This window comes from Lolium perenne, chromosome 3, assembly GCF_019359855.2.
Source record: "Lolium perenne isolate Kyuss_39 chromosome 3, Kyuss_2.0, whole genome shotgun sequence".
Taxonomy (NCBI): domain Eukaryota; kingdom Viridiplantae; phylum Streptophyta; class Magnoliopsida; order Poales; family Poaceae; genus Lolium; species Lolium perenne.
The window spans coordinates 95,628,262-95,645,064 of record NC_067246.2 but is presented as its reverse complement, the minus strand read 5'-3'; the positions used below and the strand labels follow the sequence as shown (position 1 = coordinate 95,645,064).

The 16,803-nt window shown below is 43.0% G+C and overlaps 3 protein-coding genes across 3 annotated transcripts; all 3 read left to right on the top strand.

The window, feature by feature from the left end:
- Positions 1 to 2,244: 2,244 nt before the first annotated feature.
- LOC127341863 (uncharacterized) lies at positions 2,245 to 6,311 on the top strand. Its single transcript, XM_051367805.1, has 4 exons — positions 2,245 to 2,379; positions 3,616 to 3,651; positions 3,762 to 5,438; positions 5,683 to 6,311. Coding segments are annotated over exons 2-4 (2,094 nt in total). The 5' UTR covers positions 2,245 to 2,379; positions 3,616 to 3,650; the 3' UTR covers positions 6,099 to 6,311.
- A 440-nt stretch (positions 6,312 to 6,751) lies between these two features.
- LOC127341864 (uncharacterized) lies at positions 6,752 to 7,204 on the top strand. The gene has a single exon (XM_051367806.2). The coding sequence runs from the start codon at positions 6,840 to 6,842 to the stop codon at positions 7,080 to 7,082; it is 243 nt and encodes an 80-aa protein (XP_051223766.1). The 5' UTR covers positions 6,752 to 6,839; the 3' UTR covers positions 7,083 to 7,204.
- Positions 7,205 to 9,104: 1,900 nt separating this feature from the next.
- LOC127341865 (V-type proton ATPase subunit E) lies at positions 9,105 to 13,146 on the top strand. Its single transcript, XM_051367807.2, has 6 exons — positions 9,105 to 9,374; positions 10,073 to 10,173; positions 10,293 to 10,449; positions 11,227 to 11,423; positions 12,213 to 12,312; positions 12,808 to 13,146. The coding sequence occupies exons 1-6, from the start codon at positions 9,273 to 9,275 to the stop codon at positions 12,859 to 12,861; spliced, it is 711 nt and encodes a 236-aa protein (XP_051223767.1). The 5' UTR covers positions 9,105 to 9,272; the 3' UTR covers positions 12,862 to 13,146.
- Positions 13,147 to 16,803: the final 3,657 nt, after the last annotated feature.

Sequence of the window (16,803 nt, the reverse complement as noted above, 5' to 3'; positions counted from 1 at the left end):
TTCAGGATTATTCATTTTAGCAGTAGTAAATAAAGCAAACTAAATAAAGTAAATGCAAGTAACTATTTTTTTGTGTTTTTGATATAGAGAACGCAAACAAGATAGTAAATAAAGTAAAACTAGCAACTAATTTTTTTGTATTTTTGATGTAGGAAGCAAACAAAGCAGTAAATAAAGTAAAGTAAAGCAAGACAAAAACAAAGTAAAGAGATTGGATGTGGGAGACTCCCCTTGCAGCGTGTCTTGATCTCCCCGGCAACGGCGCCAGAAATTTAGCTTGATGCGTGCAGTTAACACACGTCCGTTGGGAACCCCAAGAGGAAGGTGTGATGCGTACCAGTAGGAGTCAAGGAGCACGTGAAGGTTGTTGGTGAAGGAGTGTAGCGCGGCGCAACACCAGGGATTCTGGCGATAACGTGGAACCTGCACAACATAATCAAAGTACTTTGCCCCAACGTAACAGTGAGGTTGTCAATCTCACCGGCTTGCTATAAACAAAGGATTAACCGTATAGTGTGGAAGATGATGTTTGTTTGCGAAGAACAATAAAGAACAAGTATTGCAGTAGATTGTATTTCAGAGGTAAAGAATGGACCGGGGTCCACAGTTCACTAGTGGTGTCTCTCCGATAAGATAACTAGCATGTTGGGTGAACAAATTACAGTTGGGCAATTGACAAATAGAGATTCACATACATATATCATGATGACTACTATGAGATTTAATCAGGGCATTACGACAAAGTACATAGACCGCTATCCAGCATGCATCTATGCCTAAATAGTCCACCTTCAGGTTATCATCCGAACCCCTTCCAGTATTAAGTTGCAAACAACAGACAATTGCATTAAGTATGGTGCGTAATGTAATCAACACAAATATCCTTAGATAAAGCATTGATGTTTTATCCCTAGTGGCAGCAGCACATCCACAACCTTAGAACTTTCTGTCACTGTCCCAGATTCAATGGAGGCATGAACCCACTATCGAGCATAAATACTCCCTCTTGGAGTTACAAGTATCAACTTGGCCAGAGCCTCTACTAGCAACGGAGAGCATGCAAGAACATAAACAACACATATATGATAGATTGATAATCAACTTGACATAGTATTCAATATTCATCGGATCCCAACAAACACAACATGTAGCATTACAAATAGATGATCTTATCATGATAGGCAGCTCACAAGATCTAACATGATGGCACAATGAGGAGAAGACAACCATCTAGCTACTGCTATGGACCCATAGTCCAGGGGTGAACTACTCACACATCGATCCGGAGGCGATCATGGCGATGAAGAGCCCTCCGGGAGATGATTCCCCTCTCCGGCAGGGTGCCGGAGGCGATCTCCTGAATCCCCCGAGATGGGATTGGCGGCGGCGGCGTCACAATAATGTTTTCCGTATCGTGGCTCTCGGTACTGGGGGGTTTCGCGACGAAGGCTTTAAGTAGGCGGAAGGGTAGGTTTAGGGGCGACACGAGGGCCCCACACAGCAGGGCGGCGCGGGCCCTAGCCTGGCCGCGCGGCCCTGGCGTGGCGGCGCCTCGTCGCCCCACTTCGTAATCCTTTCGGTCTTCTGGAAGTTTCGTGGAAAAATAATACCCTGGGCGTTGATTTCGTCCAATTCCGAGAATATTTCCTTTGTAGGATTTCTGAAACAAAAAACAGCAGAAAACAGCAACTGACTCTTCGGCATCTCGTCAATAGATTAGTGCCGGAAAATGCATAATAATGACATAAAGTGTGTATAAAACATGTGAGTATCATCATAAAAGTAGCATGGAACATAAGAAATTATAGATACGTTTGAGACGTATCAGAGTGTCGAATGAATGTTGATATTTTTTGAATTGTTTTCAAAACCATTTTGTGTTGAAATGGAGAGCTGGGCACGACCCACTACCATTACACCTTGTATGGGCTAAAAAGAAAAATAATACATTTTTAATTAAATTTCAGAAATAGTACTACCTGATTTAAGAAATTTTAACAAATAATACGGCCTATCATCGTATTGTTTCCAGAAATTTCCTAAAAATAATACGGCCTCAGCGTCGTATTATTAAATTCTCAAAAAACTATTATTTCTGAAATTAATAAAAAAATGTACTATTATGTTAAAAAAAAAATAGCCCTGATATGACCCGTCCATCTCGTGGTATCTTCTTTTTTCCCCTCAGACCCATATCGTGGTATCTCGCGTCGCGTACCCGCAGACCGCAGCCCACCAGCCAACCACATCTCGGACGTTCTTCTCCTCCGCAGCAGCTCCGCTCGCGACGCGGCGGCGGTCACCTGCCGACCAAGAGACGATAAATCGGGGAGACGAGAAGAGAAAATACCGCAAGCTAAATCACCTCACGAAACTCAGGTCAGCAGCTCCCCCGTCCCCTTCCGCGATCTGCACCAGCTAGAAGAACTCGGATCCTTGTCTTGTCGGATCTGGCTTTGCTCCGCAAAGTAGATCATCCCTCGCTTAATCGGAGCGATTGTTTCGCCGACCCGGTCTCTAGTTTTAGTGTAGCCGTTTGACGCTCTAATCGTGACTGGGGAACCGAATAGTTTCTGGAAGTTTGGTTTTTTCCAAGGAAACGAATCAAAGAAATCGGCTTTGTTTCCATTTGTGCTGCTGATACTCTCTGCATGATGAAATGCCAGAGCAGCGCTAGCGGCACCTTCAGGCCGCAGAACTGAGGGCATTACCGGAGCCTCATTATCCTGTTAAATGCTCCAATGTTGCACAAAACCAGTGGCTCACCCTAATGTTCAGTTGTTCACACGAAACTTTGAGAGAATCCTCATGAGAAGCTGCTTAATGAGTAATGCTGGCAAATGGGGGAAGGATCCCTCTCTTGGCTATATGCTCTTAGGTAGATTGAAACCTCTCAAGCAATTTTTTCATGCACAATAAAGATATCACCTCCATTTCGGAAAAAAAGATATCATCTAGCTTAGTCAGAACGCATCACCTGCGAGGCTACAACTTGAACCTAGGTGGGCAAGCTCACCACCGAGAGCGCTAGCCACCAAGCTCGCGCTTCATTCTCGGAAGTTGTTTAATGAATGAATATGTAATTATAAGTTTATACTTCATAACACACTGAGATGTGCTGGTTCCAGAGGTCGAACGGACTACTTCACTCCTCTTTTAGCTTTTGCACTTTTACTTCAAGTGCATTCAGTTCCTTTTTTTCGAACAGGAGGTTAGAACTCCTGACCTCTATATCAATGTGATGCACATAACCTTCTTTATTAAAGTTGATGCAAGAAAACAAGAGTAATTACATCAACAAGAAGAGTACTTCATCCAGATCAGTTTAACAGGCGTGCATGTAGTTTAAGAAACTACTTTGACCATTATTTTGGTCAATAAAATATGAATTATATGTCACAAAAATTATATCATTAGAAACCTTTTTTTTTGAATACGAATCTAATAGTATATGGTTTTTTAGACATATAATTTATATCTTGTTGACCAAATTAATGATTAAATTTTGTCTTAAACTGTGTGCGCGTGTTAAACTGTACCGGAGGGAGTACAAAGATTGCTGAATTACACCATAAGTAGCAGGTCTTTGTAAATTCATCTTTAATTCTCTTGCAGATATCAAGTTGAAGCCGGCTTCTCCATAACCATAAAGTATTGTTCCTTCTCTCAACTGGATTATCGGTAACTCGAGTTGTTCATATGAGACCACTGCCTGTTTGTTGCATTTCTGTTTTGTGATTATTCGATATCTACTGCTTCAGTGCGGGAGAAGGATGCCTGCTGGGAGTATGGCGACAAACTGGATGGGAACAGGGTCAGGTGCAGATTCTGCCACAAGGTTATAAATGGTGGAATAAGCAGGTTCAAGTTTCATCTGTCTCAAATTCCAAGCAAAGGTGTCAACCCTTGCATCAGGGTGACTGATGATGTCAGGGCAAAGGTGATTGCTCTCATAGAAGCCAAGGAATCACAGAGGGAGCTCGAGCTACTCAAGAGGAAACGTGTAGCTGAATTGTCGGTGCTTCCAAAAAGAACACGGGAGCTTTCGTCTCAGCCTTCATCTCCAGGGCCTTCTACTTCGCCTGCTATTATTCCTGCAGTTGAGCCTACTCAGCTCCTTGGTCTTGAAGTGCCTGCTCTGGTGCCGAGATTATCTGGTGCTGCAATCAAGCCGCGTCAGGCTCCAGGGTTGGAAGCAGAACGGTGCATAGCCGAGTTCTTTTTCGAGAATAAGTTGGACTATAGTATCGCAGATTCCATTTCATGCAAGCATATGCTGGACACACTTGTTGGACAGGGATTCCGAGGGCCTTCAGCAGATGTCTTGAGGACAGAGTGGCTTCCCAAGCTTAAGTCTGAGATTTTGCAGAGAATGGAGGAGATCGAAAAGGATTGGGTGACTACAGGCTGTACTATATTAGCTGATTCGTGGACTGACAACAAACTGAAAGCCCTGATCAACTTCTCTGTGTCGTCTCCGCTAGGGACGTTCTTCCTCAAAACAGTAGATGCCTCTCCACACATCAAAAATCACAGAGGGTTGTACGATCTCTTTGATGAAGTGATTCAGGAAGTTGGTCCAGGCAATGTTGTTCAGATTATCAGTGATAGGAATATAAACTACGGCAATATAGATAAGCTCATCATGCAGAACTACAACACCATATTTTGGTCTCCCTGCGCTTCTTTTTGTGTAAACTCAATGTTGGATGAATTCTCCAAGATTGATTGGGTTAACCAATGCATCTGTCAAGCACAAACAATCACAAGATTTGTCTACAACAACAATTGGGTTCTTGATCTTATGAGGAAGTGCATGGAAGGGCAGGAGCTTGTTTGCTCTGGGATTACAAAGTCTGTTTCAGACTTCCTCACTCTGCAATCACTGCTGAGGCACAGATCAAAGCTGAAGCAAATGTTTCACAGCCCTGAATATGTATCTTCTTCATATGCAAATAGATCCCTAAGTATTTCCTGCGTTGAGATCCTCAATGATGATGAGTTATGGCGAGCAGTTGAAGAGATAGCGGCTGTTTCAGAACCTCTGTTGAGAGTCATGAGGGATGTCTCAGGAGGCAAGGCAGCTATTGGTTATATATATGAGTCTATGACAAAGGTGATGGACTCAATTAGAACATACTATATAATGGATGAAGGCAAATGCAAGTCATTTCTGGATATTGTGGAGCAAAAATGGCAAGTAGAGCTGCATTCGCCTCTTCATTCAGCAGCTGCTTTCCTGAACCCAAGCATCCAGTATAATCCAGACATCAAATTTTTATCTACTATCAAAGAGGAGTTCTACAATGTCCTGGATAAAGTGCTTACAGCCCCAGACCAAAGGCATGGTATCACTCTGGAACTGCATGCTTTCAGCAAGACACAAGGAATGTTTGCCTCTAACATTGCTAAAGAGGCCCGCAACAACACCTCCCCAGGTTTCTCCCTTGTGCTAAATTTTGCACTTCAAATATTGGCGGAGTGGCTCTGCATTTTGAGGCCTTAAGCCCTAGCTACATTAACATCAGCGCATTGACACTTTCAATTTAATGATCTTAATTGAAGTGTTGCAAAGTCAGCTTATCTTCTGTGCACAATGGCTCTGTTATTTTTTTTCTTTCACTGGGTGTGTTGTTTCTTTTGCCAAAATTTCTGGTTGATTCTAGTTACATTTTTGCTCAGGTATTTGGTGGGAGCAATACGGTGATTCAGCGCCAGCATTACAACACGTTGCTGTCAGAATAGCGAGTCAGGTCTGCAGCACCCTGACCTTCCAAAGGGACTGGAGCATCATCCTTCAGAGCCACTGCGAAAAACGCAACAAGTTAGACAAGGAGGCATTGGCCGACCAAGCGTATGTGCACTACAATCTCACGCTCCACTCCGAGTCCAGAATGGCTACGAAGAAGAAAGTGGACGGGGATCCGATCGCTCTGGACCATATCGACATGACCTCGCCGTGGGTCGAGGATTCGGATAGCCCAAACTTCACCCAGTGGCTGGACAGGTTCCCATCAGCCTTGGATGGTGGAGACCTGAACACCAGGCAGTTCGGTGGATCCATCTTTGGCACTAACGATAATCTTTTCAATTTATGACAGTTTCAGTCTGAAGTCTGACAGTTTGCTGGTTCTGTTGTACAAGTGCTCACCGTATGTCTTCTGATCTTTATGTAGTTCAATCCTCCATAGACTAGATTCTAGATTTGTATCAAGGTGAACCATATATGTTACTCATATTTAGGCTTAAACATATCAACCTGGAGTATGAACGATGATTCTGAAAATTGTGTGGCCATTTTTCTCTGAAAAGATGTTCTGTTCATGCTTCTGCGATTTGATATTGACCGTAGCTTCCGAATATATAATATACATTATGGACTATGGATTTGAGAATTTGGTAGACATTTATTTTTTGTGAGCAATCATAGGAAATATGTTTTGTTAGCAACTGTTGCTCCTTCACCATCATTTTGAATTGCTATGATATATTCATGAAAGCAAACTACAGTATACAAGATTGAAATAGAAAGAGGATAAGGTAAACCAACGACAGAAGAGTAGCCATGTGTCTTTGTCGAGGTTCATTATCAACTCATCAATATCCACCAATAATTTACTGTTGAATCCTTCAAATATCATATCCATGATACACGTTGCCTTGATCTTATCCGTTCCCAACATTAAATAAGACAAGCAAACCCAACGGCCAACGCTATCTGTCTCTAGTTAAAAGGCAGGCAGATTGCACTGCAGGTAGCAGCCCAGTACCAGTAGCATCGCCACCAACGCACGCAACAAAAAATCCTCCAGGTTTCGGTACATCACAGGGAGCAGGACATGGAAGGGAGCAGCGCCAGGACGCCGGAGATCACCATCGTTCCGGCACCTAGGCCGGTCGCCGTCGACGCGGTGAAGGCGGCGAGCAAGGAGCCTATCAGCCCGGGATCACCTTCCCAGGTGGCTGCCGGCCGCCGCAAGGAGAACCAGGGCGTCGTCTCCCTGCCCGGCTGGAAGCTCGACTCCCTCTGCAAGGAGTCCGGCCCGTCGCCGCTCATGATGGCGCGCTTCCCCTATTTCTGAACCCAAGCGCCGTATTGTCATACTGTATCTACTAGTGTGAGCAAATCTTAGATGCTCACCAGGCGGCGTCTGTCCGGTTGCTTGAACTTATTTTGCACTAATATATGTGTGTAAGTTGGTCTCGGAGCTTGTGTGTATGATCGTGTGAATTTGTGTATATATATGTGGATTTGCGAGCAACGACTTGAATGGTTTCCTATGTCGCTACCGAAATTCCGGAATCTGACCTTGAACCTGCTTTCCGCATCTTCTCTAGATGCACGGGAGGCCTTTCACATGATTCTAGTGTCCTAGGGTTCTAACCGATGATCGAAGAGCGCGTTTTCCTATTTAGGATCGAAGTTTGATCCAATGACTGCTGTCTCGGAGGAATCTCCATTGATAGGATCCACCGTGTTTGTAGCATCTGCATCTTTGAAGGTTGGGACGGAGGAGGAAATTTGATCCTAGTTGGAGGCATCTCGGATGGATCCGTCTTGCTCCTTATGTCATGCAGTTCTTCTCCGAAGAGAACAGATTTAGCAAAGGTGGTTTCGCCCTCTTCACATTGATAAGCCTCTTTGAAACTTCACATAATATGAGCTCTTGAACGATATAACTTCAAAGTGGTAATTGTTTACATCGTTGAAGGTCACAGGAAGTGTGATGCTACGCAATTTTACCTTTCTACCCGGAACCATGCCATGTAATAGGATGGTGTTTGTGTTTCAGCTGGTTTTCTGACAAGTTCATCTTTTTCAGAGTCTCAATGTACATGATATTGAGGCTACTTCCACCATTTAGGCGGCATTCGGTGAACTCGTATCCGTGTATCAACGAATTCACGACCATCGCATTGCATCCAGGCAAAATCAAATCAAAATATCTCGTATTCCTATATGTACAAAAATGACAAAATCTGACAGAATTTGTGGTTTTATAATCTTGCACCTTTCACATTTTTATATGCCATTCTTTTGTGATTTTTGTGGAGGCCATAATATAAGGTATTTGGAGTTGATATTTTGAGCATTCAACAAAAGTTAATTATCTACATCTATGATTTGGTTTATAACTTTCTGAAATTTTTAAATCCTATTTTTGGTTTTCTTTAAAAAAAAAGTTGTGTGTAGCTTTCAGGTGATTTCCACCATGCGTATAAGTTTTCACAGGGAAAACGGAGTATTTTATTAGATTATGTAAACTCCTTCAAATAGTGTTTTATACTCGCTCCATTCTAAAGAATATGCCCATTTTTTTGTGAAAAGTCAAGCTAAATAAAATTTGATCAATTTTTTAGATTTTTTTAATCAAGAGCTATGATATTATATAGATATCATATAAAAATACATTTCATGATGTATCTAACGATGTTGATTTGGATTGTACATGTTAATAATACTTCATAAAAACTTCGTTAAACTTTATGTAGTTTGACTTTCTTAAACTATATAAGTCTTATTTATTGGAACAAAATTAGTACCTTCTAAAAATTCATCAAAATTATACTTTCTTTTCGCTGAAATGTACCGAAAATAAGTTTTTTTGTTGAAAAGTCAAACGATATAACTTTTAACTATGTGTAGAAAAAACATTAACATCTAGTAGAACACTAAATTAACATCATTAGATTTATCCTGATATATATTCACTCCGTTCTGAAATAGTCTACATCCTAGCCTTAAAATTTATTTTAAAACAATTTACATTCTATCTTTCAATCAACAACAACATTGGAAACAAATTGATTTTGCTTTTTTTATTCGATGTTATATTTTCAATGTAGCTTAGATTGGTATTCGCGCATCTAAGTAGTACTACTAGAAAGTAGACAAAATCGGAATGGAGGAAGTATGTTTATATGATATATACATTGGTATTATAGATATGGATGATTTTTTAAATAAATTAATCAAAGTTTACATTGTTTAACTTTAAATATACTCGCTGTATTGTGGCAAAGAGGAAGAGTACAATAGGAAAGACAGTTTACAAATCCAAGTTCTCATCCGCTCTCAAACACTGATACTAGTTCCCGGGGTCCGCGTGCGAAGCCTGTCATCCCCACGTCGTCCAAAACCGAATCGCCTGGCCACGACGCCACCGCCCTTTAGAAAAACTAAAAACCCACCGCCGCGCGCCGTCTCCTCACCGACCAGGCGATCGCCGGCGCACAAGGCACAAATCTGTACTTTCTCTCCAACCGCCAAGATGGACGAATCGAGCGTGGCGCAGCAGCTCACTCAGATGGCGGACTTCATCCGCAATGAGGCCGTCGAGAAGGCCTCCGAGATCGAGGCCGCCGCCGCCGAGGTAACACCAGTTTCCGCTTCCACCGACCGAGAGTTCTGGTCTAGTAGTTCGTTGGGTTTGGATCTCGGCTGCGATCGGCGAGATCCGGGTCGCCCAGGGTCGGATCTGTTGCATTCTTGCTAGGGTCGCGCATTGGGGCGCACGGGGGACATGGATCGGAGACAATGGCGTCGTCGTAGGAGGTCTATGCCGGGGTCTTTAGCTTACCTGACTGCTTACTGTTGTTTCGCTTCTTATCGCGTTCTCTGGCGATTCTTCTCCATTGCGCGGTGCTGGACACTAGTTGGGGGTACATACAATGTTTGTAATCTGCCGCATTGCGGCTTCTCTGTTTCTTCCGATTCTCCAGTATGATGTCCAAATAAGCTAAATCAGAGCGTACCTCTGTTCGAGTGCTATGGCTAATTTGGACATACATTTGTCTTTTGTTTAATATAATAATAGCACAATAGTTTTATTACAAAATTGTGTGTGCTACGATAGAATGCATATTCAGAGAGTCAAAAGCTAGATCTTCAGATATATGTTCCCTTGAACTGCTCTGCTGCCTCCCATTGAATATTTGAATTGCCAATTATTTTGGATAATCGGGATATCACTGGAGATTCTGGCTTAAGTATTGTCATGATTTGTGTGATGCTTTTTGAAATTTCATTTACAATTGTTTCTGTGAACTGATGAGAATGATAACTCCTCAGGAATTCCAAATTGAGAAATTACAACTGGTCGAAGTTGAAAAGAAGAAGATCAGGCAGGAATATGAACGGAAAGAGAAACAAGTTGATATCAAGAAGAAAATGTAAAGTTCTTGCCGCACTTTACAATAGCATGCTCATGTAGATAAATCTAGGATGCGACAGAGAAAAGAGAACAGAAGAATAGCTCTCTAATTTCATTTGGTGTTATATTATTATGCAGTGAATACTCAATGCAACTCAATGCTTCCCGAATTGAAGTTCTTCAAGCACAGGATGATTTAGTAAAGTCTATGATGGAGTCAGCTGGGAAAGAGCTACTGTGTCAGAGCCAAGACCATCAATCTTACAAGAAACTTCTCAGTATACTTATTGTTCAGGTCAGCAGAGTGGATCCTCATATTTCTTGCCAATGTGGATATAAAGCACGTATTTGTTGCAGCTACTGCAGTTAATAGCTCATTTGAACCAGCATGTATCAATACATGGGTTGTGAATACATCCACCGGTAGGCATGTGCATTGATTGCACTGCCAAGATGAGACACATGGAATGCATGACTGCCAAGGCAGCAACTAACCTCGTTCCCTAGTGTTGCTTCTACCATTTTCACGCCCTTGGGTGGTAGGGTACTGTTGGTGATTATACTAACACACCCCAAGTTCCGAGTTGAATTTGGTCAGAAACTGGTCGTTTTTTTAGGAAAAATCTGTCTGAAATACTTGACACATTTTCAGTTGATGTAAAATAGTGAATTCGTTTGTTGGAAAAAAGCAGAAGATATCAGTAAAAACTTGCTTACATTCACTAAAATTTAAATAGCTGTTTTGGCTTTACTTGGTCAAATTTCAGCACTTACTGTGAAATTTCAGGACCTAGATACTTTCTTCTTCCTGAAGAGGAGCATTTCTACTTGTTGGAATGAATTTCAAGTCATTATATTTTTCTGTTGTGGTATTAACAATTTTCTGGGTTAGTTTTCCATATATACTCTTTTGGGTCATGCAAAGTAGTTGCTGCGCTTCAGGAACCAGAACACCTGTATATAAGTTAGAGTGATTTAGACCTGCCTTCTTAATACCCTATATTCCATAGTTTAAAAAAATCATTATTATTGACACTTGAGTATTATGTAACGCATAAAATTAACTGACCAGAGCTTGCTGCGCCTGAAAGAGTCAGCGGTCATTCTCCGCTGCAGGGAGGAGGATCTTCAGCTTGTTGAATCAGTTTTGGAGTCAGCAGGGAATGAATATGCGGAAACAGCAAATGTACATCCACCTGAAATTGTGTTAGACCGTCAAGTCTTTCTGCCGTCTGCTCCCAGTCATTACAAGGCACATGACCTCTCCTGGTAATACTTGCAATCTTCAGTGGATAATAAGCCACCAGCCCTCATTTGATGATATCTAGCAGCATATTTTCATACTTCACGTCACATGCGACTTCTAAACTCATCATTTCAATACTATCGAATGTTTCATCAGCACTTCCTTCCTGATATGCATTGGTATTTGAAGGACTATTATATGATTAGATTGCATTATATTTGTCAAGTATTTGACTTGTGTTACCATAGAACATATCTTAACGAGACTTTCATGATAACCTAAATTTTTATATGAATTTATTTATTTAATGCAACATCCCTAAATGCAAATAAGACTGTCTTTTCTCAATATTTTTGGCATGTTCATGGTTCTTCTTGACAGTATATCCCATTGGTTGCACTGCATTAGGAAGGGCTCATTCCATCTGGCTGCTAGCATATCTTTAGTTTGTTAGCAGAAGTGTCTTTATCTGCTTGTTAGTTGTTAGTGACTTAATAGCTAACATATCTATTTGGTTATTCTCCTGGAGGTATTTGTTTGGCCCTCTATTTAAGGAGGAGGTGAATTCGTCTATTACTTAAGCAAGGAAGGAAGAACACATAATTCTTTTCTGTGGTGTTCCCTATTTTCTCTTTTTAAAGGGCGTTTGCATTGTCTTGCATTGCAACCCTGCATGTTTTTCTTAGTTTTATTTCCTTTTTTTATACAAGTCCATTTGGGCAATCCTTTGTCCAAAGTAAATCTCATGTTCGGTGAATAATAATTTGTGCGGATCTAAGTGCCTAAAACTTACTTGTGTATCTTTTATTTAGCTCTGGTGGAGTTGTACTGGCTTCACGAGATGGAAAAATTGTCTTCGAGAACACATTGGATGCTAGACTAGAACTGGCTTTCAGAAAGAAGCTACCAGAGGTATACTATGTTGCTTTTTTTTTTCCTTTGCCTTTTCATGTCTGAAGTGATCCTTCATGGATATCATTGTTAGTTTATTACATTCTAATGAATGCAGTGGAAAATAATACTATGTACTATCTCTGTTCCAAAATATAAGCCTTTTTAGAAAGCTAGTTTATCTTTCTAAAAAGGCTTATATTTAAGATCGGAGGTAATAGAAGTTCACCCTTTTGTGCACTTACTAAGTTTGGTACTAGAGACATCCTGTTGATGAATGCGAGCTATTAGTTTTGAAATAAAAATGATCGCAATTTACTTGTCCCCTCCATCTATCCAACAAATATTGCTTTGGTCCTTTAATATATGCCTGCTTACAAAAGAAATTACAGTTCTTGTGGGGGTTCATTTGCATGCTCCCATTGGGCATATTAATATGAAAACGTGATAAGCAGTATTGTTCTCTCCAAGCTATTGTGATGTATTAATGTTTGTGCACACACGTTTTTTTTCCAGATCCGTCAAAGCCTTATTGGGCAGGTTGCTGTCAGCGTGAACAATTCTTCTTAAACAGAATGCTGCCCAGTTGCTGCTTGACATCTCTTGACGGTTATCTCCAATAAGTTTGCCAGTACTTTACAGGCTCATTCTTTTGGTTGGGGGAGAGCATTTTGTATACTGTTGACTCCAGACTTTCCCGTACCACGAAAGCAAAATAAACTGAATGTTCAGGTTTTGGCGATTTCGCTTCATAAGGCATCGACATGTGTAGTTATGCCATTTCTGCGAACACAATTTGGTTCCTCATTGAAATTGTCCTCTTGGATTATTGTGTAATGTGTATGTGCTTTAGAATGGGCGTATTGCATCACACAAGATTCAGCCATAAGTATGTGCCTTTTCTTGTTGAGCTTTTGAGTAGTGTAACGGCCCCGGGTAGTATCCCATATTAGATTTGTTTGTGCCTTCCTTTATGCATCATCATGCATCATGCATCCTATAATTCACAAGATTTTATTAAATAAAAATTATTTCTCCAATAAAAACTATTTGTGTTTTCCTCTCATATGGTTTTATAATAAACCTCCCTCCTCTATTTCTTTTAACAGAACCCTAACAATCAAAACTATATTAATAAATAAAACTATTTCAAATGTTTCACAGTTTTAAAAATGGTTTGGTTTTGTTTGGTTTTGTTTTCAAATACCAAAACAGTTTTGAAAATAAGAGAGAAAAGAAAAGGATTTTCAAAATTAAACTCTAACCCCTCTAACAGGCCGTAGCCCCCCTTTGGCCCTTTTCCCTTCTCCCCCGGTGGCCTTTTCGCTTTCCCTCCAGCTAGCCCGGCAGCAGCCCATCTCTTTTCCTTCCCTTTTCTTGGCTCGCACCGAATCGGTATCTTTTCCACGTTGTCGTCTTCGCCCTGGAGGAGAGCACGTACATGGCGTGACCCGCAGTGGTCCTCCACCACGGCGCCGTGCTCACCTTTCCTCCTCCCTCACTTTATCTCTTCTGGACCACGCCATCTCTTCTCTCCTCCTCCCTCACGCCTCTCTCCCACCCTCCTTCTTCCTCTGCAAGCAAACGGGAGGGAAGGAAAAATCCCCATCGCCACCGATGCCCCACCTCGCCATGGCGCCACCTCCTCGGACCGCCCCTTGCCAAGCCAACGCCACCGTTCGACGCGCCTCTCCGTCGCGCAGCTACTGGTGCAAGGAATCGAGCAGGAGACCTTCGAATCGTCCGCAAAATCGCCAATACCCAACTCAGGCCGCCGGCAAAATCCGACGATGGCGGTGCCGTCCGACCTCCTCCGTCCTCCCTGACCACGTCTACGCGTTCCTGGTGAGTTGGCGCATCTTCTGGACCCCCTCCTCTTCCTCCATCCTTCCCTGCTCTCTCTCCCGTTGGTGAACTTCGTCGTTTTCCCGCAGGTCGCCGTCGCCAGCACGGCTTGGTGCTCCCCTGGTCCAGGCGTCGCCCCTCCTCGACTCCCCGTAACGACGCACATCCGCCGAGCCCCTTACCTCTTCCGGGGGTGCTCTCCTTCGACGAGGCTATCCTCGTCTGCAACGGCCGGCCGCGCGCACTCCACGGCATCAGCGCGTCCGTCTTCCTCCCGGCGACCTTCCTCCTCCTCGAGCCCTCCTCTACGCCGTCGAACTCCCCTGCGGTGAGCCACTGTCCGCTTCCCTCTCTTTTCTGCCAAGGGTGCGCCGCCAGGAGACGGTCACGGCCACAGTTTTCCCCGCCGGCGCGCAGACGCTAAACATCTTCAGTTTCGTCAGGTGGATGCTGCAGCCTCCCGATCCAGTCAGCGTGCGCCGGGCCCGCTCGTCCCCGTCATCGCCTCGTCAGCCCCGGGCCCCACGCGTCAGCCGCAGCGGCTAGCTCTCGCATGGGTAAGAAAACGTCTCAGATCCAGATCCAATTCCTATTTTGCATCTAGCCCCCTACATGTTTTGTTCCCTCAACCCGGCGCCCCTATCTCTATCTGTTACACGATAACCCCCCTGCCAGTTTTGTAATCTAACCCGGGGTCCCTCCCCCTGGCTAGATTTAGTTTTCAGGTCCTTTTCTAATTAAATAAAATCTAGTTATCTATTTTAAAATAACAAAACCCTAATCTGTTAATAACTTTTAATCTGTAATTCCAATTAAAATGTGTTATATATGAATTTTGATCAGAAAAATGTGAGGAACATTAATATGCCATCCATTCATCTGTTTGCATCTTGCATCATGTCACGCGTTGATAGTTATGCATGTCCACCTTACATATATGCGGAGTATTTCGGACACCGACTAGGGTTTTCCCCGCTCCGCTTAAATTTGAAGTAGCGCATGATGGGATTCGTAGCATAGAAAATAAAAAATTTCCTACCGCGAGAACGCAATCCAAGCCAAGATGCAATCTAGAAGATGGTAGCAACGAGGGGATGAACGAGACTAACCCTTGAAGATTTCCAAAGCCTACGAGAGGAGGCTCTCGTTGTTGCAGAAGATGATCACTTGCCGCTTTCAAAAGCGCGTAGAAGATTTTGACGGTGCCACAATCGGGCAGCACCTCCGTACTCGGTCACACGTTCGGTGTTGATGACGACGTCCTTCTCCCCGTTCAAGCGGGCAGCTGCGGTGACCCAGCATACCACTGCATGTTGTAGTATACAAGTCGTTGATATGATCTTTGTGAAGGGACTTCTTCACAAATTGCCATATCCCTCAGAGTGGTACAACAGAAACATTGCAGGTCATAACACTCCATACTTTATTACAAACATTGTCTTAACAAGTTGGTATTCTCACAGGTCCTATGAGAACACCCTAAGATACTACTTAAGTACGATTACAACTCATAACAAATATAAAGAGAGCTCAACAACTTATTTAGGTAAGTTCTACGTTGCTCGGCTCTATGATGCTAAGGTATGTCACTACTCCTCCACCTCCGTGTCATCTGGTCCGTAGACTATCCCATAGTCTACTCCTTCCACTCCGCCGGTAAGATCAGGTTCCTCGTAGACCAGCTCGTAACTTCCTTCTGGTGCTCCATCGTTGATGGCCTCCACTTCCGAATCACAGTCTAGCAAGGGTGTCGAAAGAAAGTGAGTACAAAGGTACTCAGCAAGTTCTAAAAGAGTAAAAAGGTGTTTGATGCACTAGCTACGACCATTGATCAGGAAATCGCAGGTCAATGCATGTTTTGAAATCATTTCTTCAAAAGGTTGCTTTTATTATGAAAACTATGCCCGTTAGTCTTCACAGGTTGACTAGAACTTCGTGGAGTTCCTTTCCTGCCGCGTTCGCAGTTCCCTTCCCGGAACAAGGAGTGACAGCCACAATTTGATACACTCTGCAGAGGTGCGTTACTTTTCCCATAAGAGATTCCACCCCTTCTGCCATCCGTAGGGACTTGCCCCCGTTCACACTTCCTTTGGTGTGAGGCCAGGTATGAAAATCCAACCCCACACCGCCTTCTCCGCGACTGCAAACCCACCCTTTTGTCCAACCGTACACCCCCAGTAGACTTCTCCCGATAATACGGCTTTACTCACGGTGTACTCCGGACAATCCATCATAGATCGTAGAGCTTATCATCACTAATGGATGGGGATTTAAAAGGATATCCCAACCTATTGCGGCAGTGCCTCCAACACCCCACCGGCTCTACCAATCCTTTGGCGTGCAGAAGGGAAAAGATACGGCTGGCTTCCCCAGAGCCATTATAGATCTCATGGTCAACGCGGTTTGTACGGCGCTAGAATCACTGGACGGCATTGGTAATTAATCCTAGGGTGATATAACCCATGCGATGGAACCTCCACCATATCAACACATACCATGGTTCCATTGCCAGCCACATAGTCATATTCATAGTTGGAAAGTAACATTTTATTTGCGATGCAGGAATGATAAATATATAGCTTTGCATTAAAGTAGTAGAAAATAATCAAGTTGACATGAGCAAGGGTGAACTTGCCTGTGGACTGCGAGATAGTGCAGTTCAATGCA

Excerpts from the sequence above, each read along its gene's own strand:
- LOC127341863 (XM_051367805.1), top strand. Across the intron at positions 5,439-5,682 it reads CCGCAACAACACCTCCCCAG|GTATTTGGTGGGAGCAATAC; the intron begins GTTTCTCCCTTG and ends ATTTTTGCTCAG.
- LOC127341864 (XM_051367806.2), top strand. The coding sequence starts at position 6,840 with ATGGAAGGGAGCAGCGCCAGGACGCCGGAGATCACCATCGTTCCGGCA.
- LOC127341865 (XM_051367807.2), top strand. The coding sequence starts at position 9,273 with ATGGACGAATCGAGCGTGGCGCAGCAGCTCACTCAGATGGCGGACTTC. Across the intron at positions 10,174-10,292 it reads GTTGATATCAAGAAGAAAAT|TGAATACTCAATGCAACTCA; the intron begins GTAAAGTTCTTG and ends ATTATTATGCAG. Across the intron at positions 11,424-12,212 it reads AAGGCACATGACCTCTCCTG|CTCTGGTGGAGTTGTACTGG; the intron begins GTAATACTTGCA and ends TCTTTTATTTAG.